Here is a 27097-nt window from a genome sequence, read left to right as displayed (position 1 = left end):
TTACATTTTTCACCTCCATTTTTACCTACAGTGTTTTCAAAGAGCAATTCAGGGGCGGTGGGTGAATGAGCTGTTGGGGGAGCCTAGCCCCCGGCTCCTCCCTCGCTGCCCGAGAACGCCCCCTCCCCTTCTGCCTCCCCTTCCCTGCTGGAGCCCAGAGCCCAGAGCCCAGAGCCCAGGTGGGTGTGTTCCTGCTGCCCCCTGCTGGAGGAGCTGAGCCCTGCTCTGTGTCTGTGTGTGTCCCTGCCCACCACCTGTGGCCGCCGGCTCCCCCCATACACCTGCAGTCCCAGAGTGCCCCCAATCCCGACTCCGGGCAGCATTGCATGGCCCTAGCCCCAGCGACCCAGCCCCTGGCCTCACGAGCACAAGCCGCAGCCTGCCTGCCCCAGCCTCTCAGCCTCGGAAGAGGGAAGGGAACTGGAAGCAGGCAGGAGGGAGTCTGGGGGCGGAGTGTGGGTGGGGCCACGCCTGGCTGTTTGGGGAGGCACAGCCTTCCCCGTCCTACGATACCCACCACCCATGGGGCAATTGTTGAAAATTATAATCAATTAAAGTTAAATAAACTTTTAAACAGAAAATAGTGTGTGTTGGGAGATTGGCAAACAAAATTGTTTAGGTTTTTGGGAAACAGACAATTATGATGGCTGAACAGAACCCTATTTGATCAAAATGCAGATAAAACAATGGATGAAAATTTGGAGGGAGTGTTTGATTCAAAGTTTAGAAAAGTTTCAAATACCAAATTCCCAAAACTTTTTGGGGCAAAAGTGGGGGAAACAGTGTTGTACTTAAAGTACTGCACAGGATCTTTTTAGGGGGAATAAGGCAAAACGCCACATTTATTAGTAATACATGTATTCATTAACACTGTATTATATGCATATAATATATTACACTTACACTCACACACACACACAAACACACTCCGTCTTGTTGTTACCAATTAGTTGCTCCCCTTAACTTCACTGGCCAGGTGAGTTAGATGGGGGAGGGGGTGGAGCCGGGCTTCTGCCGATCCGGATCGATGCTCCCATGTTGACAAGACGAGACCCGGGGTCCTCTGCAAGACACCTCACTTTTATAGCAGCTTTCCTCTTATGCAAATCTATACCAGATTCAAACTCTGTGTCTGTGTCCATTGGTCCTTTGTGCTGCTTTCTTTTGAGTGTTGTCCCAATGCTGCAAAGAGGGTGTTTCCAAAAGAAGGTGCTTGCTTCTAACCCCCGAGGCCGTCAGTATGTCTGCTTGTCTTTAATGAGCCCACTTGACATGTTTTATTGTCCTTGGGTCTGGCTCCCAGCCCCTCTCCAACAGTTGAGGCTGTCTGGAGGTGCTGCCTTTCATGCCTGGCTCATCCACACCTCATTCATTCAACAGGGCAATTGATTAAGAGTGGGGGAGGGGGAGAGAGAGAGCTCTTGTTCTACTGCTAGCAAAAAGAAATTTTTCTTCTATCTTATTCTATCCTTAGGGGCTATAATATTATACCAAGGGCAATGCAAAGTTTCTAAATGAGGCTTTGATACAAAGTCCCATGAAAACAGAGGTCACACGTGGGTAGATCCACCACAAGGTTATATGAAGAGGCACAATGTAAAGTGATATGAAAATTACCAGAGATTTATCTACAACGGCTCCATTTTGTACCCAGCAAAACAGAAACACACATTTTTGTGATCATTCACATTTTTTCTTCCACTGGCCTGTGCAGCTGCCCACACAAGGGGGCTCTGGTCTCACTTGGGGCAGGATCTGTGTCTCGCTCTGAGTCTGTGATCTCAGCAGGGACAGGGACTGTCTCTGGTGGTGTGTCTGGGCAGCGCCCGGCACAATGGGGCCCTGATCTCAGCGGAGGCTTCTAGGTGCTATTGTAATAAGAGGAGATTGGAGGTTTTATGAACCTGGAAGAAACTCCAATGACCAATAAACACTTGGGAGGGAAATTCTCCTGGTTAAAAACCCAGCTTCGTTCTTGCCCCCTCCACCGAGACTGGCCTTCATTGTCCCCCCTAGGACTATGCTGCCCCCTCAACCAGCTCCCACCTCCCCATCTCCCCTGTGCCTGCCCCACTGCACCCTGCATGACACTGGAGCTAATGACCCTATTCTCCATCCCTGCCCCCCACAGACGGCAGTGACTGGTACCAGCTGAGCCCTGGCCCCATGGCAGGCTTCGGAGCAGGGGTCCTGCTGCTCTTCCTCCTGAGCAACCTCGGGGTTTATTGTCTGGCCAGGAGACTCCGCCAACGGAAAGAACTGGGGGGGAGTCAGCAGGGTAAGGGACCCCCCGGGGTGGGAATTGGGGGAGGGGCAGGAAAAGGGGCTGCTCTGGCTGCATTGTGGAAAACCTGGAGTGTGGGTGTGTGAAGGAAATCAACCCACTGGTGTGTGTGTGTGTGTGTGTGTGTGTGTGTGTCTGCCGCCCCCTGCTGGAGGGGCTGAGCCCTGCACTGTGTGTGTGCGGGTTGGAGGAAGTGGCCTGCTTTGTGGGAGGGCAGAGGGCATTGCCAGAGGGGGGAAATCGATCGATTTTGGGGGAAATGTTTAAAGAAGGAAAATAAACAGTGAAAGGGGATAATTGTGTCTCCTTCCCCAGGGGGCAGCAGAGAGGACCCCAGCGCCCCACAGAGAGACTCGCTCTATGAGGTCAGTGGGGGGGGTCTGTTAACCCCTGGGTCCCCACTGCCCCCACATACTGCCTGGAGTTGAGTAGGCAGCTGCAGCCTGTGCCCCCTCCCCCCGCCGAGTGAACCCCTGACCCCAGCTGGACGGAATCAGCACAACCTGAGCATGCGTCATAGACCCCATCCCGATAATGGCTATGGGGAGATTTTCCTTCACATCCAATAGCCAGGTCCTGCCCTGGCACAGGAGGCTGGGAGATCTCTCCCCAAATACAGTCGGGGATGCTGGTTGTTAGTGCACCAGGTAACTGCAGTTCACAGCTCTGCAGGACGGTAAAGGTGGGCTTGGAACACAGGAGTCCGGACTCCCAGACCCACCCCCCTGCTCTAACCACTAGACCCCACTCTCCTCCCAGAGCTGGGGATAGAATCCAAGAGTACTGGCTCCCACTCCTCTGCCCCGCCCCCATTACTGCAGGTACAGGCAGACATCACACACAGGTCTCCTGCTGGGGGAGTGTCCCCTCTTTCCAGGGCCGGTGCAAACTTCCACCTTGCACACCCCCACCCCAGCTCTGCAGCAGCTCCCCCTCCTTGAGGCGCCCCCCCCCATGGCAGCTCCCCCCACCGGGGAGCCATGCGGCAGCTCCCCACTCCAGCTCACCTCTGCTCCGTCTCCTCCCCGAGCATGCCGCCCCCGCTCTAATTCTCCTCCCTCCCAGGCTTGCGGCGCCAAACAGCTGATTGGCGCAGCAAGCCTGGGAGGCGGGAGAAGTGGAGCGGCGACCGCGCGCTTGGGGAGGGGGCGTAGGAACACTGTAAAAAAAAATTGGGGGCACCGCTTTTTGGCGCCCCCAAATCTTGGCACCCTAGGCAACCACCTAGTTTGCCTAAATGATAGCACCGGCCCTGCCTCTTTCACACAATCTGTTTCTCTTTCTGTGTTCCCGGCAGGAAATCCCATGTGCCGGGGAGATTCCCTGCCCCTCGGACGATGCCGGCGACTATTATAACAGCCCCAAGGACTATTGTAACTGAGCACGGCCGAGATCCCTGCCGTCCGCACTCCCCTCCGCGCCGCCGCATCCTGGATCTCGATAAGAGTCCACCGCTCACGCCCCAGGCAGCGTTCACCCACCTCCATTAGCTGGGGAAACCCAGGAGAACCCAGGCATCCTGACTCCTACCCCTCCTCCCACCCCGCAGCAGAGCCCTGGGGCAGGCCCCACTTGGGCCACTGGATCTGGGCATTTCTGGGGCAGTTTAATTGTAGCGTCGATTTTCCAGGCTGTGTTGGCTTTCAGGAGGGAGGTCGGCCTAGCAGATAGAGAACAGAATTGGGAGGGAGGCGATCTGGGGTCTGCCTGCCCATGGGCAACTCACAGCCTCAGTTTCCCCATCTGTGCAAGAGGGGTAATGATCCTGCCCTCCTGTGTATAGCACTTGGCGATCTCTGGCCGGAAAGCGCTAGACACGGGCAGGGTGTCGTTACCGACCCCACTGCTGTTTTCTTTCAGTTCCAGCCCCTTTCTCAGCTTTAACACAGTTTCCTCAGGGAATTGCCTTTGTTTTGTTTCTTGTTATTGGATAATAAAGCGGTTTTACAAACCCATCAGCTTGGGTGACTGCTGCGGGACAGGGAGGGTTCGCCGAGGGCAGGGGGCTCCGAGGCTCGAAAGCTAAAGGAAAAAATGACGCAGCAAGCAGCCTTCCAAAGCTTTTTTTTAGCAGATTGTGCAAGCGGGAGCCAATCACGCTCTCTGGTGGGGAATTAAAAAAAAAAAAAAAAAAGCAGAAGCCCCTCCCCCCAATGCCCCAAAAGAAGCAAGGCGCTACTTAAAGAAATGGATCCCAAATAAATTTGTTTTACTCTGTATAAAACTTATACAGGGTAAACTCATAAATTGTTCGCCCTCTATAACACTGACAGAGATATGCACAGCTGTTTGCTCCCCCAGGTATTAATCACTGACTTTGGGTTTACTAATAAATGACAGTGATTTTATTAAGTATAAAAAGTAGGATTTAAGTGGTTTCAAGTAATAACAGACAGAACAAAGTAAGTCACCAAGTAAAATAAAACAGAACACACAAGTCTCAGACTAATACATTAAGAAACAGATACAGGTAATATCTCACCCTCAGAGATGTTCCAATAAGCTTCTTTCACAGACTAGATGCCTTCCTAGTCTGGGCCCATCCTTTCCCCTGGTACAGACCTTGTTAGTTCCAGCAGGCATCGTAGGTGAAAAGCAGGGGATTTCACATGACTGGGACCCCCCTTGTCCTGCTCCACCCCCTTTTATAGCTTTGGTACAAGATGGGAATCCTTTGTCTCTCTCTGGGTCCCCACCCCTCCTTCTAAATGGAAAAGCACCGGGTTTAAGATGGATTCCAGTATCAGGTGACATGGTCACATGTCCTGTGAGACCCCAAGCCTCCATTCTTCCCAGCCTGACTCACAGGAACACAGGAAGCTTGCAAGTAACCAGAGCCATTTACAACCAATTGTCCTAGTCAATGGAAGCCATCAAGATTCCAAGCCACCATTAATGGCCCACACTTTGCATAATTATGTAAGCAGAGTCCAGATGAGCTCTACCCTGACATCTGGTGGTGAATTATGGCGAGTGTGGGAAAGAACTCCAGGGGCTGATCTTGTTTGCATAGGCACACCCACCCGCCTGGCATGAAACAACAGCAACTCAAAGTGGTTACTTTGGCTGGTGTGGGATCCCCAGTTTCTCTGTTATTGGGGCAGGAAGAATAAAGTTTTGTTACCCTGATTCTGTGAATCAAGGGCAGTGAAACTGTTGTATGACAGAAGGACTGAGTGAGTCCTTCACCATTACCTAAGTAGCATTTGCTTGTCAAGGGGAGTGGGTTACACAACACAGTGACTTGAGAGAGGTTGGGGGCAGGTATTGATACCTGGTGTTGTGGGTCCCTTTTGTGGACCTGTGTCTGAAACACCAATTGCACCATCTCCTCCTTCTTCTCTTCTCTCCACTGTGGAATGTCAGAGCTAACTTTGATTCCTTGAGCTGAGTTCACTTTGGGCCAATGGTGCACTACCACTGGGGTTCCCCTACTAGTAGCTGAAATCATGAAATAGCTAAAGCTATTTAAGAGCTGAGATCACTGAGGCTGTGTTAACTAGTGGGGGAGCTTGAAGCTATATTGCTAAGTGGCTGGTGGAGCAGCTAGCAGAGTGGAGCCTCGTGGGGGGGTGAGTGGAGTGGAGCAGAGCGGCTGGAGGTGCAGAGCAGAGCCTTGTGGGAGCGGCCCAAGGGACAGCTGGAGCAGAGTGGCATGGCTCACAGGTCGCGGAGCAGCTGCCAGAGCAGTTCATGGGATGACAGGAGTGGGACTGTGGGTGGAGTGGAGTGGAGTAGCTCATGGTGAAGGCTGCGGTGGAACCCCACGGAGAAGCAGCCGGTCGGCCTCGGATCACGTAAGGTGCTCCTTAACACCCTGCTCACCCCCCCCTTGAACTCTGGGGCTGCACTGATCAGGGACAGAGACTTTGGGGGGTTGTCGGACTTTTGGGACTTTGGTGATTCTTGGGTTGCTGGACCCAAGAGACTTTGGGATTGGTGGACTTTTGGGACTTTGGTGATTCTTGGGTCGTTGGTTTCAACGGCCCAAATTGCTGGGGTGGGTCTTCGCTCATGGTTTGGTCTATGAACTATAGTTGTGGTGTATTCCCAATTTAATGCTATGTCATTTACCTCATGTTATTAAACATTTTCTGCTACACCGAGGCTCTGTGCTTGCGAGAGGGGAAGTATTGCCTCTTCGAGGCGCCTAGGGGTGTGTGTAAGATTTTCCCAGGTCACTGGGTGGGGGCTCGAGCTGGTTCTGTGTCACGCTGTTGGGAAGGGACCCCTATGTACTGAACCCGGCCCTTGCTGCTATCAACTTGGCCTGGCAGAAGGGTTACAATTACAATAGGACTTTAGAGTAATACTTCATATTTCTAGCTTCAGATACAAGACTGATACATACATACAATTAGGATGAGCACACTCAGTAGATTATAAGCTTTGTAATGATACCGTACAAGAGACCTTTTGCATAAAGCATATTCCAGTTACATCATTTTCACACTTATAAACATACACCTCTACCCCGATATAACGCGACCCGATATAACACGAATTCGGATATAATGCAGTAAAGCAGCGCGGCGGGGGGGGGGGGGGGCTGTGCACTCCGGTGGTGTTAGGGGGCTTATTCCTTCACCCTCTCACTGCCCTGGTCCTTCTCGCATGAACAGAGAGCAACAATACCCGAAGTCCAAAGGCGCAAACAATTCAATGTTTATTGGGGTGAACTTCCAGCAAGCATGATTCCAGTTTCCTTCCTCAGTGTCCCCCTTCCCAGCTCTGACACCACAGAGCCATCCCTGTTCCCATTCCCCCCTTAGCAGAACATGATTCCATTTTCCCCACCCCCATTCCCTGTTCCCATTCCCTCCTCCCTTCCTGATTGACTGCAGACTATATAGTAAAACTTGAGTTCTGCTTAGCTATACCTTAACCAATCATTTTACTGAAATGTAACTAACCAATTCTAACATACTGTAACATGGTTATTTAACCAATTATATTCCACCACCTTAATTAGTTTACACCCAATAAAATTAATATACAGCAGACAGAAGCAATCACAGAACCAGACAGAGACCATGCAGATAAACATACAAAACAATACAGAAGTGAAGATTTCACAACTACATCTATACAGACAGAAGGGTTTTCCAGCTGTGTCTACTGATAAGTGAGTTCTTACCAGACAGAAAACTATCAAACTAAATTTTCTTTTACATGTTCTAGGCTTTTCCCTTTATCTGAAGGTGATAGATCGGATCCCCTTCCTAATAGCCCCAGATTGCCTTATTTCCATGAGACTAGTTTGGAAGGTGAGGATGTGACCGTTCACTTCCCAGTTTATGGTTGCCTCTGCTGCTTAGCCGAAGGCCTTAGCCTAAGATCAGAGCCTCAGACTGTCCCTTACACAGGCAGACAGTGATTTTGATTCTTTCTTTTATACCCTATAACTAGCTAAGTGATAAGAATACACCTAAATTCTTAAAGTATAGGCCTTTATAGACAGGCCTGAATATCTATATCCTAACAGGTGGATCAAAGCAAGTTCAATATAACGCGGTTTCACCTATAACGCGGTAAGATTTTTTGGCTCCCAAGGACGGTGTTATATCGGGGTAGAGGTGTATTTTTATAAAGCATAGGTAATGTCACAGGGGCGGAGCGTGTGTGTGTGGCTGTGCAGATGTGTGTGTTCGTGTGGCTGGATTTCTGCATGTGTTTTTCTCTGGAGCAGCAGGGCAGCGATTGGCATCCTGGTCCTGGGTCATCGGGGGTGGGGCTCCTCTAGTAGAAGCCGTCTCAGGAGTAGCAGAGTGATGAGTAGTGTCTGGGTCCTGGGCAGTAGGAGAGGTACTCCAAGGGTCCTCCTCCTCCTGAAGAGCTGGTGAGATGTTGTTGCTTCTCATTGTGAAGTCCCAAACAGCCGTCTTTGTGGTGCAAAATCTCTCTGCAGAGGTATCCCTGGGGGTTTTCTTCAGCCAGGTGCTGATTTTTTCATCCTTGCTGGTTGTCCGCGTCTTCCTAGAGGCACCGAGGGTGGTCCTTGAGGTCAATTGGTTCCCACTGAGTTTTCCAGGAGGCAGTAGATGCAGGAGCAGCGGCAGCTGAAGATTTCTGCAGAACCGCAAGGGAGAGATCCTCATCTTGGTCTGTCCTGGACCAAAGTGGTCTTCCTTCCTAGTCCCCCGCAATGCCCCTTCCCGAGTTCTCGAGCTTGTGCTTCCCCTTCTCCTCAAGGCCCTAGCCCTGCACCACCCAACTCAAGGCAACACCCCCACCCTGCCCCTTTTCCCCGATGCCCTGCCCTGCATTGCCCCTCCCCCCAGACTCCGCCCCTGCACCGCCTCTTCCCCCAAGGCAGGGCCGGATTAACTTTTTGTGGGCCCAGCGCCAAACATATTTGCAGGCTCCCATTGGGGAAGTAGGGCATGTGATGGGGTCGATCCGCAGAGCAAGGGGCCGGTTGGGGGGCAATGAGGCGCAGCGGAGTGGCCCCACTCAGCCAGCACAAGGGCACTGTTTACAAACCCTAAACTGCTAGACGCACATTGGCCTGCCAGCCCTGCGCTGCCAGCGTTCCCCTTCTACACTGCCCCCAGCCCGGTGCCCTGCCCTTATGCCACTGCCCCCTCACCCAGAGACTTCCTCCACAGATCCCTATGCCCAGCACCCCCTGCCTAGAGACCCCTCCGGCTACAACTGCACAGCACCCTGCACACCATACCCCCTGCCCAGCTCCCCCACCCACAGATCCCCTCCTGTCCAGCACCCCCTTCACAGTCCCACCATCACAGCTGTACGTGCCCCATATTCCGGAGGGAATTCTGCATCACATTCTGTGCATCATATTTTAAAATTCTGATTTGTTTTTAATAATAAATAAATGTGGAAGCTCCACCATGGCAGTGGGGAGCACAGGCCACTGGCTGCCTGGAGGTGGGAGATCACCCTGCAGCCTCCCCCACCCCCCTGGGACAGGGACTTGGCAGTGAGACTGAACCTGACCCTGACACAGCACAAGGGCCAGGCCTGCCACAGAAACACCCTGGGGCCCTGCCCCTTTTGGGCCAGGCTCCCCAGATGTGGGCAGGGAGGCGCAGCCCGGCAGCAGGATCCAAGTGCAGAGGGACTTAGTGTGGGGGATCCAGATGGGGGTAGGAGGGTTCTGTGGGGGGGGTAAGAGGGTTCTGTGGGGGGGGGGTCTGGGTGCAGGCACCTCAGTGGGGGATCTGGATGCACAGGGAGGTGCCAGGTGCAGGGGCAATGGGAGTCTGCAGGGGGGACCAAGTGAAAGTGGTTGGCACTCGGGGGGGGGGAGTCTGGGTGCAGGGGTTGTGGGGTTGTTGTACTTGAAGTACTGCACAGGATCTTTTCAGGGGGAATAAGGCAAATGCCACATTCATTGGTAATACATGCATCAATCAATACTGCATCATATGTGTAAGCAGAGTCCGGATGAGCTCTACCCTGACATCTGGTGGGGAATTATGGCGAGTGTGGAAAAGAACTCCAGGGGCTGATCTTGTTTGCATAGGCACACCCACCCGCCTGGCATGAAACAACAGCAACTCAAAGTGGTTACTTTGGCTGGTGTGGGATCCCCAGTTTTCTCTGTTATTGGGGCAGGAAGAATAAAGTTTTGTTACCCTGATTCTGTGAATCAAGGCCAGTGGAACTGTTGTATGACAGAAGGACTGAGTGAAGATGGGGTGTGGTATTTGTACCTGATGGTATGGTTTTCTCCCTGGTTTGAGAAACTAATTGCACCACCTTCTCTCTCTACTGTTGAATGTCAAAGCTAACTTTGATTTCATTAGGAGTCTAGTTACAGGCTACTCAGTTGAATTCACTTTGGGCCAATGGTGCAGTAGCACTGGGGGTCTACTACTATGAACTGAAATTGCTAAGAGTTGAAATCACAGAAAAGCTAAAGTTATTAAGAGTTGAGTGCTGTGTTAACTGGGGAGCCTAAAGCTATATTGCTAAGCAGCTGGTGGAGCAATTTGTGGGGATGACTGGAGGGGCAGTGAGCGGCGCGGAGCCTTGTGGGGCAGAAGGGCGAGTGGAGCTGGTGTGGGGATGGCTGGAGCGGCTCACAGGTAAGGGAGCGGAGCAGAGCAGGTTGTGGAACAGCAGGAAGTGGACTGGCTCATGGTGAAGGCTGCGGTGGAACCCCATGGAGAGATGGCCGGCCTCGGATCACGTAAGGTGCCCCTTAACACCCTGCGTGCCCCCCCCCCCTTTTACTCTGGGGCTGCACTGACCAGGGACACCAGGGTGTTGGACTTTGGGGACTCTGGGTGATTTTTGGGACACAGCCCAATTTGCTGGGGTGGGTTTTTTGCTCATGGTTTGTGTTATGAATCCTGTTTGTGGTGTTTTTCCAATTTAATGCTGATGTTGTTTACCTCATGTTATTAAACATTTTCTGCTACACTCAGACTCCGTGCTTGCGAGAGGGGAAGTATTGCCTCTTAGAGGCACCCAGGGGGTGGTATGTAATTGTCCCAGGTCACTGGGTGGGGGCTCGAGCCGCTTTTGCATTGCGTTATTGAAACGGAACCCCTAGATACAGAACCGGCCCTTGTTGCTGCCAACTTAGATGGGCAGAAGGGTTACACATGCATATGATCTAGATTACACTCATGCACTCACATACACACACACACACACACAAACACACTCCATCTTGTTGTTGTTACCAACTAGGTGCTCCCCTTAACTTCACTGGCCAGGTGAGTGAGTTAGGGAAGGGGTGGAGCCGGGCTTCTGCAGATCTGGATCAATGCTCCAATGTTGACAAGACCCAGGGTCCTCTGCAAGACACCTCACATTTATAGCAGCTTCCCTCTCATGCAAATCTAGACCAGATTCAAAATCTCTGTCCGTTGGTCCTTTGTGCTGCTTCCTTCTGGATGTTGTCCCAATACTGTTCAAAGAGGTTGTTTCCAAAAGAAGGTGCTTGATTCTAACACCCCTCCCCCCTCCCCAGGCCGTCAATATATCTGCTCTACTTTAGTGAGCCCACTTGACAAGTTCGATTGTCCTTGGGTCTGACTTCTATCCCCTCTCCAACTAGCTGTCTGGAGGTGCTGCCTTCCATGCCTTGCTCATTCACACCTCATTCATTCAACTTGGCAGTTGATTAAGGGAGTGTGTGTGTGTGTGTGTGTGTGTGTGTGTGGGCATCTTATTCTACTAGCAAAAAGACATTTTTCTTCTACTTTAAATACCCGTAGGGGCTATAACATTATACCAAACCTTAACACAAAGTTTTCTATAAGTTTTTCTACATAGGGATCTGATTCAAAGTTCCTATATCAAAGGACTTGATACAAAGTTGTATGAAAATAGCTTAATACAGGGTTATATGAAGAGGCATAATACAAAGTCATATGAAAGTCATGTGAAGATGCTTAACACAGAGATTTATCTACAGGGTTCATTTGGATGGGGGTCCAGGTGCAGGTGGTTGGGGCTCAGTAGGGAGGGTATCTGGGGGGGCTCATCGGCATGCTACAGATGCAGGGGAGGTGGGGCTTGTCAGGGTGAGGGTTTGATGGGCCTGCTTAACAGGGGAGCCCCAGCTGCTGCTGGGCCCCCATTTTCCCTATCCCAGGGATCGGTAACCTTCAGCACGCGGCCCACCCAGAGCACACGGACTAAACACATACTACAGCAGCCGATTGTTCCAGCTTCCCCTTGGGAGACAATTCCATCCACACCCCAAGGCAGAGATTGCACTGCTAGGACACTTTCCCCTGATAGCCTCAGTTTCCCTTTCCTACCCATCCCCCCATCCCTCTTCCCCACTGCCTCTTTCCTTCCAGCTCCCTAAGAGGCAGTCACCCAGATGCCAGGGAGGGGAGCCAAGCGCACTACACATGTGGCTACACTGTCTCTGAGAGGCAGGCGTCTCTGCCTGGGGAGGGAGGGCAAGCAAGAGAGACCAGGAGATACCCCCCCCATGCCTGTCCTGGTCCAGCTGCCCGGCAGGGCCTGGTACTCTCAGTCTCTCTGTGCTGCGGGGGTGCAGGGGATGTTTTCGGAGATGCCTCTGGCTGAGCCTCCTGCCAAATGCAGAGAGCTGGGTGGCAGCTAGTGCCCCCCAGGCCCCCACCATGCAGACACCCACCCCGCCAGCAGCCAGCTCTCAGCACAGCCACCCTGGAAGGGGTTTCAGTCTCCCCCACCCCCCTCGCCCCAAGACCCCCTTTGAAATACATTTACCAGCTCAGCTGCTGCTCCTGGCTGCCTTGCGTTGGGTGAGAGGTTGAAGCGAGGCTGGGAGCTGCACTAGAGCCGCAGGAAGCAGCCTGCTGCCCCCGAGAAGCAGCAGGCAGGAGAAGGAGGTGGGGCTGCACCTGTGGGGTCGCTCAGTCCCTGCTCCAGGAGCAGAGTTCCCATCACTGATTGGCTGGGGGCCAAAAAACACCTAAACAGCCCTGCCCACTACGCCAGTGACCAGCCATGTGATCAGCGACTCAGAGCCAGAAAAACTTCCTTGATTGGTGGCTCTGCAATGATTCCTCCCCCCCCCCCGCCAAACAGCTGATGGCTCGTGGCCCCCCCCCCCCCGGCCCCATTGCCCCCTTCCCCAAGGCCTGGCCCTGCCTCCCCTCCTCCCAGGAGCAGCTAGCTAGCCGGATCTCAGCCCTTCCCCCTCCCTCCTGCTGCTGGGAGACAGGCTACAGCTAATCGGCAACAGGGAGGGCGGGGCACACACCCAGCGCTGGGGGCGGAGCTTCGCTGCTGCTGCAGCACCTGCCTTGCCACACAGCAGGAGCCCAGCGCCGGCAGCACTAAAGAGCGGGCAAGAGCGGCTTCCCTGGGCCCCTTCGGCCCGTGGGCCCGGCGCCATGGCAAATCCGCTCCTGTTTCCGCGGATCATGCAGTCCTTCGCTCTGATTCCACTCCGGTCAACCTTTTGGGTCGGGATCTGTTCTGTAAATTTGGCTGTACCATCTATTCTTCCCCAGATGGGGTCTACTTACAAATTCCCCAGTCCTCTCTGAGCAATTCTCTGGCCTCCCTGCTGTCTCCTTACCTCCGCCAGTACCCCTATCAAAAATGGCCCCTACATCGCTGCTCTCCTGTACGCAGTTTTACTTCCGTCTGCCCTAGCTGTTGTTAAGTGCCCTGGCCACTCGATGGCGGATACTGATGTTGCTAAGGGTAACGCATTTGCTGACACCTCTGCTAAACATGCTGCTGCCATAGAACCATCTCCAGATGCATTTCTAGGTTCCCTTTCTGTTTCTATACCACCGCCGTCCCTCACTAACCTCACCCTGCTCCAAGACTCTGACCCAGAAGCCAAAAAGGACTCCTGGGTTGCCCAGCGTTGCTCTCTACATCCTGATTCTCTTTGGCATTCGCTGCTGGCGCCTTTGTGGCCCCCTTTTCACTCTACCCGTCGCTGGCCACCCTGCTACACAGTGTTTCACATGTCGGAAAGGAGGGGATGGTCTCTGCTGTAACTAAGGCAGGATAGTGGGCCCCCCATTTCAACTCTTTTGCAACCCGCCACTGTGCCGCCTGTACCACTTGCCAAAGCCACAATATTGGTAAACCTGTAAAAGTGGCTCAGGGGTTCTGGGGCCTGCCCCAAACACCATTCTTGCATTGGCAACTTGATTTTGTACAAATGCCGAAGTGACAACAATATGAATTTATTTTGGTTATAGTATGTTTATTTTCTGGTTCTCGAAAGGCTGACGCACTGTCTGTTGCCAAATGTTTATTAAATCATATTCTGCCTGCCAAGGGAATTCCTGCCACTCTGTCCGGTGGAAGGGTCCTCATCAGGTACTGCTTACTACCCAGACGGCTGTTAAACTATCTGGCATCGCAGCGTGGATACATGCTTCACAGTGTAAGAAGGCACCATCCCCAGCGAACCAATCATCACCTCAGGACCATGCAGAGTTAATTTTGACTCCAGAAGACGACATAGAGGAACAGCCTGCAATACCTTACCATCTACGCTCTAGTAAGGGTTGCCAGAAGCAGACGATGACCTAAAGCAAGGTGCAAGAAGAAGCAGTAGTGAGCCTAGCGCCTGCTCCCTGGTGGATGTAAAACCGTGACTGCAGTTCCCTCAGTTGAGGTTGTCAGAACCAGCAGGGCCTTGCCTCCAACATGCGCCTCTGGTGGCGCCTGTTCCTCGGCTGCTGGTGTCTTAAGGTCTGGGGAGTCCACAATGACAATTCTTTTATCCAGCAGCAAGTGTGGATAGCTCAGACCCTTAATATTTCTAATTGCTGGGTTTGCAGCCACATCCCAGCCCACTCTCAAGCTGGTGTTCCTGTCCTGGCAATCCCACTCAATTCCCCAGACCTCACTGGAGGACCTCGTCCGTTTAACAAAACATGGAACAGCAATGACACTTGGGAAGCAGTGGTCGCGGTGGCAGAGTACAGGAGTCGATGGGAGAGCACTAGGGGGTCGATTTATCGCATCTAGACTAGATGTGATAAATCGACCCCTGCTGGATCGATCACTGCCCACTGATCCGACAGGTAGTGTAAACATACCCTGAGTCTTTGAATCACTCGGCAAATATGTTAAGACTTTCCCCTTCCACTGAAGTGCAGTGATAGGGGAAAATAGGACAATCACTAACTAGATAGAAGCAGGGTGAAGTCAGGATTACGGGAAAGGTGTATTTGCTTTGCAGGAGAATGTTAACGTGAGGAGGAATGGTTGGAGCTGGTTGTTGGTCAGAAAATGCCCAGGGTGAGAGAGAATGTAGTTCTTCCTTACAATGACTGCAGAGAATATATTGTTATGTGTTTATCTTTTTAGAAATGTGGTAACCATATTGTCTACACCCAAAGCCCTGCACAAACTTGGACATGCACCCTCCCCAATATACATACAGATAAAGAAGTGAAGAAATCCCAATACTCACTCAGGGTTAGAGAGTCCCATCTGTTTGAGGAAATTTTCATAAATCCCCCAGAACTGAGCCTTGGGGCGTACAGGAGCAGGCAAGGGAGAATCACTGATCAAGTGACGCCATGCTGGAGTATTCATCCTAAAATAACATGAATGGAAAGCAAATAGGAGTATCAGGAAAGGAATTCTCTCCTGTATCTCCTGCCTCCTCATATAACATAATTTACATTAATTACACTGAATGATCCCACGGCCTGGTAAAATCAGTGTATTTGTATTGCAAGAGAATGTTAACGTGAGGAGGAATGGTTGGAGCTGGTTGTTGGTCAGAAAATGCCCAGGGTGAGAGAGAATGTAGTTCTTCCTTACAATGACTGCAGAGAATATATTGTTATGTGTTTATCTTCTTAGAAATGTGGTAACCATATTGTCTACACCCAAAGCCCTGCACAAACTTGGACATGCACCCTCCCCAATATACATACAGATAAAGAAGTGAAGAAATCCCAATACTCACTCAGAGGTAGAGGGTCCAGTCTGTTTGAAGAAACTTTCATAAATCCCACAGAACTGAGCCTCGGGGCGTACAGGGGCAGGCAAGGGAGAGTCACTGATCATATTCATACTAAAATAACATGAATGGAAAGGAAATAGGAGTATCAGGAAAGGAATTCTCTTCTGTATCTCCTGCCTCCTCATATACCATAATTTACATTAATAACACTGAATGATCCCATGGCCTGGTAAAATCAATGTTAATGTGACTTTCTTCCATCCTCTAATAAAATCTCTATTGTTTCATCAACAGAAATTTCAAATCAATTTGGGGAACTGGGCTCCCGCAGACTCCTAAATTCTCATATCAGCTAAATGGGCAAGAGAGAGGAAAAGCAGTGAGCCCCATGACTCCCTAATCCCTATATGGCCATCAGCTGTTTTATCTCACCAGCCATTCTTCTTGGTCTTGGTCACTACCAAAGGAGAAAATAAACTCCATTGAATCAGGGATGGAGTGCTCCATTACTCACGGGCAATGGATTTTCAGGAATAATCTCTTTACAAGTGATTGAGATCTTTGGAGGAGCTCTCAGTTGCCCCGTCCCCAAACTACATTGTAGAAATACCTTTGTAAGTACATTGTCCTCTTAGTAGAGCTGTTCCTCACCCCCTGCCTACCCTATAGTCCCAGTGAAATACAGAGAGCAAAGTTGAGATCACACTAAACATGTGACTGCTGCATTTTCTGTTCCTAATTCCCTTCTTTTCTCACTCTTGAGAGCATCATAAACTAGAAAAATGGGTCCCAAGCTCCAGATGTGGGCATTCCCAGACTTTGCCAGGGTCCAGGCAGGACACACACCCCTGGCGAAGGAAGAGTTTTTTGAACAGTGCTGCATCCACATTTTCAGAAAGATGGGGGCCCTGTTCCATACATGTACCTGAAACCCTGCAGCCCCCAAAGTACTCTAACCTAGGGCAAGGAGTATGCTCATTGCCAGAATTACCTGATCAAGGATGGATCTGTCTTTTTAAAAGGTGAGGAGGCTTCATTCGGAAAGACAAAGTAGGTTAGGGGCCAAAACATAGCTGCCAATTTGGTGTGGATCCTTGGTCTGGCACTTGATGGAACGTTCATCCTAAATTAAATGGAAACAACAAAATGTTAGGAATGGGTAGGGCACTGGGAGGTGTCTATCGATTTAAGGTTGGAATACACAGTCTGTTTATTATTCTGTTCCTCTGTGTAAAATGACAGACAATATCCCAATGAGTTCCTAATAAGAGTATTTTACCAATAACCAAAGCAATTTATGAACTGTGGGTTTAAGGAATGCTGTGAACAGTAGAGGAGCTAAAGGATTGCTGACTCCAGCATTGAGCAGGAAACCTGATTTAAAAGGGTGGCTTAATGAGTTTTTGAGGCACCTAAAACTATTATTTTAGGAAAGGATCTCTGAGAGGAACCCAGACATTTAACCACTCAACTGTTAGGGGGTTCAGAAGGAGACATGCAACACTATACACTAAGCAGAGCTACCTGCAGGATTATGTGTCAAGCTGTCAGTGGCCTACATGGTATTCTGAGGCTTTTTGGCTACACTATGTGGCTCAAAGTCAGACCTTTTCCCCTGTCACTCCCCACCCCCCACTCCCCCCCCCACACTCTGTCACTCTGTACAGTGTGTACAATGTAAAACTTTTTTTATCTTCTTACCAAGAATCCACCTTTGACCTTAGGTACTCCATCCTCCACGAATGGGTTCTGAGATCTTAACTGAATAAAAATAGAGAAATGTATATTAGACATTAGGGAAATCTTCCATGCATTTAAAGAGAGATGATCGGGCAATGGGAGTATCTTGTCTTCTGAAAGTGACCAGTGCCAGGTGCTTCAGAAGGAATGAACATTACTGGGCAATTTCATGTGTTGTACAGTCCCAGCTTCTAGCACTAGAGGTTTAGGATACCTGGAGCCTGGGGATTGAGTCTCTGACCAACTTGACTAATAGCGACTGATGGATCTGTCCTCCATGAATTTATCTAATTCTTTTTTGAACCCAGTTATACTTTTGGTCTTCACAACATCCCTTGGCAATGAATTCCACAGGTTGACTATGCATTGTGTGAAGAAGTACTTCATTTTGTTTTAACTCTACTGCCTATTAATTTCATTGGGTGACCCCTTTTTCTTGTGTTATGTGAGAGGTAAATAGTACTTCCCTACTTTGATAGATGGATAGAGAGATGTTATGGTGATCGGTGCTCTCTCTCTCTCTTTCTCTCTCTCTCTCTATATATATATATTTAGGATCACTGGCTAGACAAAGGATTATTATTGACTTGTGAAGATAGGACTGTTTTTCAGGTTGGTACTCATCTCATTGATGATAGGGCAAAGGAATTAATTAAACAATGAGGTGATCTCTGCAGTTGAAGATGGCCTTAAAACTGTTCCCATATCTCATACAATATCCCTCTGTTTAAGAGACTGATTAAGTCCTATTTAGGTTAAGATTCTTTCAGGCTTTTCTTTGTTAGCTTTGTTTTCATTTGGAATCCTCTAGGTTCAAAGTTACAGGAATAATCTATATAATGCCCACTGAGAACTAGGCTGAAACCCCGGTGGCCCCACAACTCCATTCATAAAAAAACTCACACAGTTCTATTATATTGGGTACATGGAAAAACTCACTTACTTCTGAGGTCTGAATGCCAAATCTTGTATGTACCAAAAACTCAAAATCGCTACAGTATAGCACGGCACCAACTGTCTCTCTCTGAGGCCAAGTTGAGCACTGACTGTTGTTCATTGCCTCAATAGCTTTGCTTGGGCTAGAGGATGTCACAATGAAGGCTGTGGTGCAATTGCCATGACAACCAGGTGTTAACTCACAAAAGGGGGGTGATGTAGTGGCTGTTATATATGTGTGCCTCCTGCCTGCCCCTGCCCTGCCCATTTGTTTATGAGTATGTGCCCTCTCTAGAGACTAGCCCAAAAAGATAAATAAAAGCTTCAAGTTTAGGGAGAACTGGTGGTAATTCTCTTTGTGCTCAAGTGACAGAGGCCTATTTTTGGAGCTGAAGATCCCGAGTTCTGTTTCCCATGCTTGGCTAACAGCCGGCATCTCTGGTGTCTGTCTGCAGTCAGCCCTGGTTCAGTAAAAGTAGTCCATCACAGAAGGTGTAGTTCATCACATGACAGGTAGCTAGAGAGAGGAGGATAGAACAGGCGAATCAGGAGATCTGGGTTCTTTTTATGGTTCTGCTTTGACTGACTGTGACTTGTAGAAATTGCTTAACATCTGTGCCCCAGGGACTGACTCCAGAGAATATTTTGTAGGGATATTAAAGATGGTACTAACAGTGATTCTCCCAAGTGACAGTGACCCCCTCATAATTTGTCCCGCACACTTTGAAATCCAACAGTTTCACCCAGTACAAAAATGTCTTGGGTCTTCTGTTAAAACTTGTAAGCTACTGTCTGTAGAAACCATTGATTATATCTAGGGTGACCAGATCACCCAAGTCAAATATCGGGACGCGGGGGGAGGGGGGAGGGTGATTCGGGCGGGGGCGTGGCAAAAACAAAAACAAAAAAACAACCCTTCCTCCACAAGCGCTGGAGGGAGGCCCAGGCTACTATCCCGCGGCGGCCCCGGAGTGGGGGCAGCAGGCCCCAGCCCCCCCCCGCCCGCTGGTGTCCCGCAGGGGAACGAACGGGGCTGTCCCTTCCCCCACTGCCATGTGCTGCTCCTGCCCTATGCCTTGGAGCTGCTCCCAGAGACTCCTGTTTGCTGTGTGGGGAGGGGAGTAAGGGGGGCTAATGTCAGGGTGTCCCCCTCCCCCCTGCTGCTGCACCCCGCTTACCCCTTCTCCATGTAGAGCAGGGAGGGGACACCGGCGGAGAGAGACAGAGAGAGCTTGGGGCAGCAGCTGCTGTCTCAACTTCCTGATCCACTTCAAAAGACAATGCACTTAAGAGTGGATCAGCTTCCTGAACGGGGCAGTGTGCATCTCTCTCTCTCTCCCACAAACAAGGTGTGTGTCTGTCTCTGTCTGCTGTGCTGTCTCCCCTCCCTCCTGTTCGTGCTGCCTTGTGTGAGAGGCTACATTAACAACAATGTGTTAACCCTTGAGGGCTCAGCCGAGTGCTAGTTTAGGGTTACCATCCGGCCGGGTTTCCTCGGACATATCTGACTTTTTCAGCTGTAAATGGCCGTCCGGGGGGATTTCTAATAAAGTAGAAATGTCCGGGATTTCCCCCTTCCCCTCATGCAGAGTGCAGCGCGGCTGATTGGACGGCTGGGCCTGATTGAAAGCCGCTCGCAGCCACTGGGGCCTCTAGCAGCCAGAGTCCCTCCCCCGCGCCCGCTCCCTCCTCCCCCGCAGAGCAGCGCCCCAGTGTTTGGCTGCACGTGGAGCTCGCAGCTCTCCCTCGGCCTGGGGGGGGGGCAGACAAGGGACAGGGAACGGGGGGGGGTTAGATTGGTCGGGGGTTCGGGGGGGCTGTCAGGAGAAGGGGTGTAGAGAGCGGTTGGGGCAGGCACGGGACAGGGAACGGGGGGGTTAGATTGGTCGGGGGTTTGGGGGGGCTGTCAGGAGAAGGGGGTGTAGAGAGCGGTTGGGGCAGGCAAGGGACAGGGAACGGGGGGGTTAGATTGGTCGGGGGTTTGGGGGGCTGTCAGGAGAAGGGGGTGTAGAGAGCGGTTGGGGCAGGCGGGGGACAGGGAACGGGGGGTTAGATTGGTCGGGGGTTCGGGGGGCTGTCAGGAGAAGGGGGTGTAGAGAGCGGTTGGGGCAGGCAAGGGACAGGGAACGGGGGGGTTAGATTGGTTGGGGGTTTGGGGGGGCTGTCAGGAGAAGGGGGTGTAGAGAGCGGTTGGGGCAGGCAAGGGACAGGGAACGGTGGCGGTTAGATTGCTCGGAGATTCTGGGGGGGCTGTCAGGAGAAGGGGGTGTAGAGAGCGGTTGGGGCAGGCGGGGGACAGGGAACGGGGGATTAGATTGGTTGGGGGTTCGGGGGGCTGTCAGGAGAAGGGGGTGTAGAGAGCGGTTGGGGCAGGCGGGGGACAGGGAACGGGGGGGTTAGATTGGTTGGGGGTTTGGGAGGGCTGTCTGGAGAAGGGGTGTAGAGAGCGGTTGGGGCAGGCAAGGGACAGGGAACGGGGGGGTTAGATTGGTCGGAGGTTCTGGAGGGGCTCTCAGGAGAAGGGGGTGTAGAGAGCGGTTGGGGCAGGCAAGGGACAGGGAACGGGGGGGTTAGTTTGGTCGGGGGTTCTGGGAGGGCTGTCGGGAGAAGTAGGTGTAGAGAGCATTTGTGGCAGTCGGGGGACAGAGAACGGGGGGGTAGATTGGTCGGGGGCTCTGGGGGGGCTGTCGGGAGAAGGTGTAGAGAGCGGTTTGGGCAGTCAGGGGACAGGGAGCAGGGAGACTTAGATAGGGGGTGGGGTCCTGGGGGAAGTTAGGATGGGGGGGTGTCTCAGGAGAGTGCAGTCAGGGGACAGGTAGGGGGTAGGGGAATTCCGAGGGGGGCGGGAAGTGGGAGGGGGCGGGGCTAGGCGGCACCCCGTGTACTCTTTTTTGATTGTTGAAATATGGTAACCCTATTGGTGAGGGACTTGTTCTTCCACTGAAAGGAACTAGAGTTATAGCAAAGAACTTTCATACTGCAATACTACATTCTACTTGTCTAACCACTTCCAACTGGGGAACTCCAATCACTTCACACGCCCTAATGAATTATGGCTCAGAACATCCCATGGCAGGCAAGGCCCAGATTTTCAGGAGTGTTTTGCTGGTCCTTCAAGCAGTTAACCACATGCCTTGATTGTCTATAGGACTGGAACCTAATGTCAGATGCTTCCTGCATGGGGTGCCCAATTTGAGACACTTTAGGGTGTGATTTCAAGAAATATCAAGCACTTACACTGGATGGGAGCTATAGTGAGCAGCACCTCTGTAAGTCAGGGCCAAGATGTCAGGTTCCATACCCCAAAACGGAAGCATTCAAAGTCAGTGGCTCCTTTGAAAACTGGGCTGCCTGCCTGCCCGTATCCTGACAAATGAAGTAAGACAGGATGATGTAAAATTGTGCATTTGTCTAGGAATGCCTCCAAAGGGTGGGCTTCTGTATAAAATGGCAGTGATTGTACTTGCTTGTTTATCATAGTTAAGCTGTTCTTGCACCTTTTTAGCTTAGTGAAGAAAACTTATTTAACCAAGCACATGGATTGAACTAGCATACAAATCCCTGTTCTATTTCTGAGGCCTTTTCTTACCTGATGACTTGCCCCAATTGTAGCCATCAGCATAAATGAAACATAGAGACATATGATTGGAAGGGACCTCCTTGGTCACGGAGGTCAGTCCCTGCTATTCCAGACAACCCTGTCATATACCCCATTCATAAATGTATCAAGCTCTACTTTAAAACTACCTAGGTTTTGCACTAGAGTAACCCCTAGTGTGAACAGTCAAAGCCACCGTTTGCTCAAGTACAACCTTCTTCTGCTTGACACCAGGTTAAATTCCACCAATGCAAATGGCAGTCTTTCTTGTCTACTCTTGGAGTTTGCACTGGCGCAGCTGGACTGTTTACTCAACCCCAGTTGCTTATCCTCAAGTAGAGACAGTCTTAATGCATCCAAACACCCACTCAACACAGCCCTGGCCTCCAAATATTGAGGACAAACTAAGGTCTGGCCTGCTCCCTTGTGGATGGAATTCTTTCTTACAGAGTGCATTGAAAAGTCTGAAAGTGAGACTTGCAGCTCTTTCCATGCAGAAAATCACTACAGGGAAGGCTAATGTATTTTTGCTAATAGACCGCAACAATGTTATGTAAGTTATGATCAACATCTATAGCTGAGGCCCCTTAAATTTACAGCCCTATTAGAATAGCTTAACTGTCTTAAATATATTAAAGAAGAGTTAATCAACTAGTGTTGTGCTATTTTGGCAATCCAATAGTGTGTAATAAGATTCAGGGAATGCATGACAAGCCTTTCAAAGCTGATAGCTCTGTTACCTCTTCTTCTAAAGAAAGTTTTGAATAAAATAACAGTTTATCTTTTACAAGAGCTTTGAACATCTCTTTTTATTATGCATTCAAAACAGTGCAGTTTTCCTTTAATCCAGCCCTGCAGGAAGCACTCTCCAGTCAAAGGTTTCAGAGTAGCAGCCGTGTTAGTCTGTATCCGCAAAAAGAAGAACAGGAGGACTTGTGGCACCTTAGAGACTAACAAATTTATTAGAGCATAAGCTTTCGTGGACTACAGCCCACTTCTTCGGATGCATCCGAAGAAGTGGGCTGTAGTCCACGAAAGCTTATGCTCTAATAAATTTGTTAGTCTCTAAGGTGCCACAAGTCCTCCTGTTCTTCTTTCTCCAGTCAAACAATACCAAAAGCACTGGTGCTAACTCACCCCCTTCCCATTCATTAACCTTAGCCAGGTGTTAATTTCAGTGTTAATATAATTGAGTGTGTGATCCAAAACCCACTGAAAGCCATGAAACTCCTTTGATTTACTTCAGTGTGTTCTGAATTAGATAACAGGTAATAGATTTAAAAAATAATTAAGTGGCTATTATGAGGTAGCCAGCATTGAGATTTTTACTCTAAAGAAATCTAATATGATTTAATAGAAATGTTTCCACACACAAATACAAAAAATTCAGAGAATGCATGTGTTTTTAATGTAAACGGTCCTTTGCAATGTTTATAACCCTAACAATTTTGAGTTGCAAGAGAACCAGAGAATGAAATTGACTGAAAACAAGGAAAATTAACTGATTGATTATTTTCTAGATAAATGCAACATGTAAAGAGCATACCCTTGAAAAGTAAATTAGATTTTTAAAACCCTCTTACTTTCAGCAATCAAAGATGTAACACGGGGAGAAGTCAACATTTTTAATTACTTCTTAGCTGACAGTGGTTTCTAATATTACTTTCAGGTATAGCAAGATACAGAGGTGGATTACATACCAAAACCACCTTCAAAATAAACCTTTGAAAATGGTTTTAAGATCTTGTCACTGAGCTCTTGATTTGACACCTCCCCCACCACCAGCTTTAAAAACAAAACAAAAAACTGAATTGGGATCAAACTTGGATGTTATATTTATTTTTAAATATCCACACCCGAATACAATCTTCAGAGCCTGATCCTGCAAAGAGAACTGCAGGGGATGGACACCCTACACCTGAGGTGAAAGACCAACTCCACTGAAGTCAATAGCAAAACACACATCAATGGGGCCAAGATCTCACCCTTTGGCTTCAGTGGGTTCCAGGTGGGTGTGAGTTCTTTTTTCAGGACTGGAGAATCATATCTAAAATTAATATGCTATTTAGCACTTCCCCCTCTAGTCCCTTTGTTTTGCTCTTGTTTCATTTTGTTCCCCCTCTCTCATTTTCTATTAAGAGTAAATGGATTGAATGTCTGTTTAAAAAGGATTATAGGGTGGAGGATCAAGAGAAGCCTGGCCAGGGCTGTACATTACCTGACCCCACAACATAATTTTGGGAAGGGCTATTGGCAAGGTTATAAGAGATACAACCATTGCTTCCAAAAGCGGGCAATGTTTTATATTATCTTTAAATGAATCATTATTCCTGTTTCTAGCATTAGCATAGTTCAGCTTAACTGAAACTTCTGTAGCATGTATTCATGATTAATATTATCACTTTCCCCTGCGACTCAGTCTATACTGGCATATAGAAGCCCAGTAATTCACCACCATGTTCACTGGTGTAGCAGCAAGACTGGTGGTAGCAAAGGTCTACTTCTCTACTAGACGCACTAGTTAAGGCATTTTACCACCAAGTCATATAAGTCTACTCTGTCAATTTAAGAATTATACCTCTGTCTGAATCTTATAACCTATTGTTAAAGAAATTATTCAAACTGAAAGAGATGAGAAAATGGGGAGGGAGGATGTTGTTTCCTTTGTACATTTGGTAGACAACACCTAATAGAATGAAACTGACTCTTTCTCCTGTAGAAGCAGTTAGTGCCTGATCTTGCATCTGGGCGTGCTATTGAACCTGACTATATAGATGCAGGGGCCCACATTAATTGATCTGAGTGCAGAATTAGGCCTTAGACACTGTCCCCATTTTGCTTGTGTGAGTCTTTTACGGGGAAAGAAAAATATTTCGGGTGTACTTTTTAAATTTCCCTCTGAACAGAAGATTAGTGAGCTGCACAGTTACATGGAGTTGAGGTGAAAATCTCCTCAGAATTTGTCTGCAGAGGAGGCAGATTTGTGTTGGCTCCAGTAACATACAGTACATTAGCAGCAAAACAATTAAGCAGGCATTCCTTGAAAATACATTTTTATGCAGTGTTTAAGTAAGGTACATAGAACATGGCAAAATGGTTTACAGTTTTACTCACACGCAGAGACGGTACGTAGCTTTTTCCACAATTTTCAACTTTTCCTTGTTTTTTTCCCCACAAGTTTCAACTATCCCTGCTCATCTGTGTAAATTCCATGCAGATCATTGGCTCGGTCCTCTTCCCATCTCTTATTTGGCATTAAGCTCTCCATGGAAAAGGCATCACCTCTGTAACAATAGACTTGTGTGTGTATTCCTCCAATCTAATGGCTATTCTGTCAAAAGTCTTTCTACTGGAGATTTATATTTCTCTCTCTTATCTTGCCCCAGGTCATTCACAACCTGGAAGGATGTAGGATATAGTAGCCAAGTATCCTGCTATATCTAAGGTGAAGTTGTCACGTAATGGCTGCACTGGTTCCCCTTTGTGCTGGCTACCAGAGTCACATCTATTATCTGTAGGAGACATGCAGTCACCCATAAAACACTTTGGAAAACATTTTATTTAGAGACCGTATTGCTTCAATATCATATTTCTTTCTCCTCCCTTGTTTTTTAACTCCGGGGGACATAGGGTGTTTGCTAGGTAGAGGTCCTGCTCACTTCAAGTCATAATCACCTGTGATACTGCCATTAATTGCTCTGCATTTGATGATGTCACATCACAGACAGAATTATGACTCTCAACTCTTTCTATAAATTTACCAAAGTTGCCAACACTGGTTCTACTCCACTGGGAGCTCTAGTATAGATGGGGCATTTTGTATTTCTGTTGTTTGGGAGGAGGTTTTGTTGTTTTTGAGTTTTAAGACACTATATATTTCAGGCTTATTCTGAGCAGGGGTAGATGACATGGCTCTTAAAATGTCTGGCAGCAAATGACCCATCCACATGAGGGCTCGCCCAGTGTTGCCATGCTGATGTAGATGGAGATTAATGTGTGTAAAAGCTGGTCTGCGCACAAAATTTACCTTGTTTTAACCAAAGGGGTTTTAATCTGATTGGTTTGCACAAATTCAGTCCAATGTAGACACACTTATCAATTTAAAACTGATTATAACAACTTAGCTTGTGCCTGTAAAGCCTTGGCTGAACACAAAAGTTGTACCACTTTAATTATACCATTATAACTACGTCCACACTAGGGGTTGTAGTGGTTTGCCTACATTAGTAAGAAATTACATCCCTACTGATTGTAGCTCAAGCCTAACTTGTTTCAAATCCATCAACCCTACCCCCTGTGGACAGTTCAATTGATTTAAGACACTCAAACTGATTTATCTTAAGGGCTGGTCCACCCTTCAAATCTTATTGAAAAGCTCCTCTTCAGATACAGCAAAAACTAGAGCAGAACAAGGCACCTTTATACTGATATAACTGCATTTCCGCTAGGGGAATGGTACTGTTTAACTCTCCTGGTAGAGTTAAAGCAGTACAACTTTTTAGTGTAGACAAGGTCTAAATTGAGTACAAACTGATTTAAACTAAGATGATTTAAGACACTCTTAAAACTGTGCAGAGATGCTCTTAAATCAGTTTATCATCTGCTCACTGCAGGAACTGACTCTAGTTCCTCACACCATATTCTGAAGCCCTTTGCCAACTCTAGAGAGTCAAGGACAATGGAGATTCCACCACTTCCTTTGGCAGGCTATTCCCTAATCTATTAGATCCTGAGGCTTTCCTGACATTCAGCTGGTTTTCTTTTTTCACTTTTCATCCTAGTTACATAAACCTCTTCTATCACCATCAATGATTATTTCCCCTTCTTGGCGTGAAATCCTGGGCCCATTGAAGTCTATATGGCAAAACGTCCATTGACTTCAATGGGGCCATGATTTCACCCTTGATATTGCACTAATAGTGATACATAGTGATGATTACAAAGATTTACTACTCTTGGTGGTGGTTTAGCCAAGCTGCACATATCTAGCGGTTTTAATCTTTCTCCATACATCAGTCCCATCTATGTGTCTCTAACAGCATGTTGTCCAAAGTTTCTCTTGGGACCAAGGTGGTTCTCTGAGGACAGGTATAGGATCATGTGTACACACAGGTGTTTGAGGGTCCTGTGGCACCTTTGCATCTGAAGAAGTGAGGTTCTTACCCACGAA

At 49.0% G+C, this 27097-nt stretch overlaps 2 protein-coding genes and 2 long non-coding RNA genes across 13 annotated transcripts in view; 1 reads left to right on the top strand and 3 right to left on the bottom strand.

The window, feature by feature from the left end:
• The window catches only part of LOC103307390 (B-cell receptor CD22-like), a 92134-nt gene that overhangs the window by 20394 nt on the left and 44643 nt on the right, over positions 1-27097 (top strand). For 5 of the 8 annotated variants that reach the window (XM_065574519.1, XM_065574515.1, XM_065574514.1 and 2 more), the window contains 2 exons: positions 2132-2278; positions 2600-2649. In XM_065574519.1, coding sequence (XP_065430591.1) covers positions 2132-2278; positions 2600-2649 — 197 coding nt within the window. Of the gene's footprint in view, positions 1-2131; positions 2279-2599; positions 2650-3581; positions 6422-27097 lie in introns of those variants that run through there. The other 3 variants (XM_065574516.1, XM_065574518.1, XM_065574517.1) reach the window with 3 other exon arrangements.
• Positions 1-27097, bottom strand: part of LOC135976852 (Fc receptor-like protein 6) — a 91439-nt gene that overhangs the window by 36364 nt on the left and 27978 nt on the right. The window lies entirely within an intron of this gene.
• On the bottom strand, positions 4607-13938 carry LOC135976854 (uncharacterized). The gene is made up of 2 exons (XR_010594143.1): positions 12470-13938; positions 4607-8353 (listed from the first exon to the last, which is right to left on the bottom strand). It is a non-coding gene; the product is annotated as an uncharacterized LOC135976854 (long non-coding RNA).
• On the bottom strand, positions 15661-17887 carry LOC135976860 (uncharacterized). Its single transcript, XR_010594150.1, has 3 exons — positions 17355-17887; positions 16645-16776; positions 15661-15764 (listed from the first exon to the last, which is right to left on the bottom strand). It is a non-coding gene; the product is annotated as an uncharacterized LOC135976860 (long non-coding RNA).

Source organism: Chrysemys picta, chromosome 20 (assembly GCF_011386835.1).
Source record: "Chrysemys picta bellii isolate R12L10 chromosome 20, ASM1138683v2, whole genome shotgun sequence".
NCBI lineage: Eukaryota > Metazoa > Chordata > Testudines > Emydidae > Chrysemys > Chrysemys picta.
The sequence above is the reverse complement of the archived record's forward strand: the minus strand, read 5'-3'. Positions and strand labels throughout refer to the sequence as shown.